At 54.7% G+C, this 2,483-nt stretch overlaps 1 protein-coding gene across 1 annotated transcript; it reads left to right on the plus strand.

The window, feature by feature from the left end:
* The first annotated feature begins 249 nt into the window (after positions 1–249).
* SOX11 (SRY-box transcription factor 11) lies at positions 250–1,528 on the plus strand. The gene has a single exon (XM_074153657.1). It carries the CDS (start codon positions 250–252, stop codon positions 1,462–1,464), a length of 1,215 nt encoding a protein of 404 aa, XP_074009758.1. The 3' UTR covers positions 1,465–1,528.
* Positions 1,529–2,483: the final 955 nt, after the last annotated feature.

A 2,483-nucleotide genomic window follows, 5' to 3' on the forward strand; every position in this document is an offset into this window, starting at 1 on the left:
GCGCGGCACCGAGCGCACGAGCCCAGCCGCGCCCTCCCCCCCCCTCCCCCCCCCCCTCCCCCCAGCCCGACCCGGCCGCCGGGGCTGCGGGCGGTCGCCCAGCGCCCCCCCCGGTCGCCTCCCCCGGCAGCGCGGCGGAGAGCTCGGCTGGCAGCGGGGGCAAGGTGCGGCGGTGGGGAGGGGGCGGCGGAGCGGCGGCTTTGTTGGGCTCGGAGGGGAGCGGCGCGGCGGGAAAGAGCCCCCACCGCCATGGTGCAGCAAGCGGAAAGTACGGAGGCGGAGAGCAACCTGCCCCGGGAGGCGATGGACACCGAAGAGGGCGAGTTCATGGCTTGCAGCCCGGTGGCGTTGGACGAGAGCGACCCGGACTGGTGCAAAACGGCGTCGGGGCACATCAAGCGGCCGATGAACGCGTTCATGGTGTGGTCCAAGATCGAGCGGAGAAAAATCATGGAGCAGTCGCCGGACATGCACAACGCGGAGATCTCCAAGCGCCTGGGCAAGCGGTGGAAAATGCTGAAGGACAGCGAGAAGATCCCCTTCATCCGGGAGGCGGAGAGGCTGCGGCTCAAGCACATGGCCGATTACCCCGACTACAAATACCGGCCCAGGAAAAAGCCCAAAATGGACCCGTCGGCCAAGCCCAACGCCAGCCAAAGTCCGGAGAAAAACGCGCCCGCCAGCAGCGGCGGCGGCAGCAAAAGCGCCAAGAGCTCCAGCAAGAAGTGTAGCAAGCTGAAAGCCTCCTCCGCCTCCTCGCCCCCCAAGCCGGGAGCCAAAGCCGCCCACCACGGGGACTACGCGGGGGACGAGTACGTCTTCGGCACCCTGAAAGTCAGCAGCAAGACGGTCAAGTGCGTCTTTATGGACGAGGAGGAGGATGAGGAGGAGGATGAGGACGAGCTGCAGCTGCGGATCAAGCAGGAGGCGGAGGAGGAGGAGGAGGACGAGGAGCCGGGGCCGCAGCAGCTGCGGCGGTACAACGTGGCCAAAGTGCCGGCGAGTCCCACCTTGAGCTCCTCGGCGGAGTCCACCGAAGGGGCGAGCCTCTACGAGGAGGTGCGGGGCGGCTCCGCGGCGGCGGGCGGCGGCAGCAGACTCTACTACAGCTTCAAGAACATCACCAAGCAGGGCCCGCCGCCGCCGCAGCAGCCCCCCGGCCTCTCCCCGGCCTCCTCCCGCTCCATCTCCACCTCGTCGGCCGGCAGCGAGGAGGCGGACGACCTGCTCTTCGACCTCAGCCTCAACTTCTCCCAGCACGGCCACGCCGCCGCCGAGCTGGGGGCGGGCGCCGCCGCCGGCAACCTCTCCCTCTCGCTGGTGGACAAGGACCTGGACTCCTTCAGCGAGGGCAGCCTGGGCTCCCACTTCGAGTTCCCCGACTACTGCACCCCGGAGCTGAGCGAGATGATCGCGGGCGACTGGCTGGAGGCGAATTTCTCCGACCTGGTGTTCACGTACTGAGCCGGGGGCGGCGAGGCAGCGGCGGAGCGGGAGCGGCGCGACGCCGGCGACGATGATGATGCTCATGATTAAAAAAAAAAAAAAAAAAAAAAAGTCTTGTTTTCTTTAAAAAAAAAAAAAAATCTCGAAGTTAGTTCCGAGCCCGGGAGTTGTGATTTTAATTTTTTTATTATTGTTATTTTTGTGTTGTTTTTTTTTTAATTTTTATTGCATTTGGTGATCACAACAACAACAGCAAAGGCAAATGGGACTGGGGGAAAAAAATGATACAGAAGGCGCTGTTTGAAGCTTGTCGGTCTCCGATTGAAGTCTGGAAGATGGTCTGCAAAGAAGTCTTTTGGCAGCACAACTGTTACTCAAGGGGGTTTGTGGATTTTTTTTTTTTTTTTTCCCGTGAGAATTCTTAAAGAACTGTTCTGATTTTTTTAATTTTTTTTTTTTCCGAAAGGGACCATTGCAACTTTTTTTGGAGGGAGAAAACTGATGTCTTCTATGCATCCGATTCTTAACAAAGCTGCAGGGAGCTTGAAAAAATGCAGACTGTACAAACGCTTACAAATAACTGAACTGACTTAAAATCAGAGTTTACTTTTCAGATCAAATTGTTTATGGTTTTACAAATGTGATTTCTACTTGCCAACTTTTTTTTTTTTTGTAACTTGTTCCCTTATACCTCCTTGATTGAATACCAGACAGCCTAGACCTCAGTACAAAAAGGTATTGAAACATTTTTGATACATAACAGACCTCAGTCTTTTTTAAAAATTAATATATTTTCAGGCGTATTTTTGTACAGTGAAAAGGGAACATTCTTGCTGTGTTTTTTCAGTAAGACTTTTCAGGCACTTCTTCCCTTTTATTTTCTTTTTTTTTTTCTCTGTTTTTAGCATGCAAGTTTGTTGGTACGTTACGTCCTGGTTTTAAAAGGATTAAAATTTTAAAAAAATAATCCTTGCATCTAAAGGCCTTGTGGTTTTAAAAAAAAAAAAAAAGAAACAAACACTTTTTTTGTACAGCTA

Source organism: Numenius arquata, chromosome 9 (assembly GCF_964106895.1).
Source record: "Numenius arquata chromosome 9, bNumArq3.hap1.1, whole genome shotgun sequence".
Classification (NCBI taxonomy): Eukaryota; Metazoa; Chordata; class Aves; order Charadriiformes; family Scolopacidae; genus Numenius; species Numenius arquata.

Bases quoted from the DNA above. Each gene is read 5' to 3' on its own strand.
- SOX11 (XM_074153657.1), top strand. From the start codon at position 250: ATGGTGCAGCAAGCGGAAAGTACGGAGGCGGAGAGCAACCTGCCCCGG.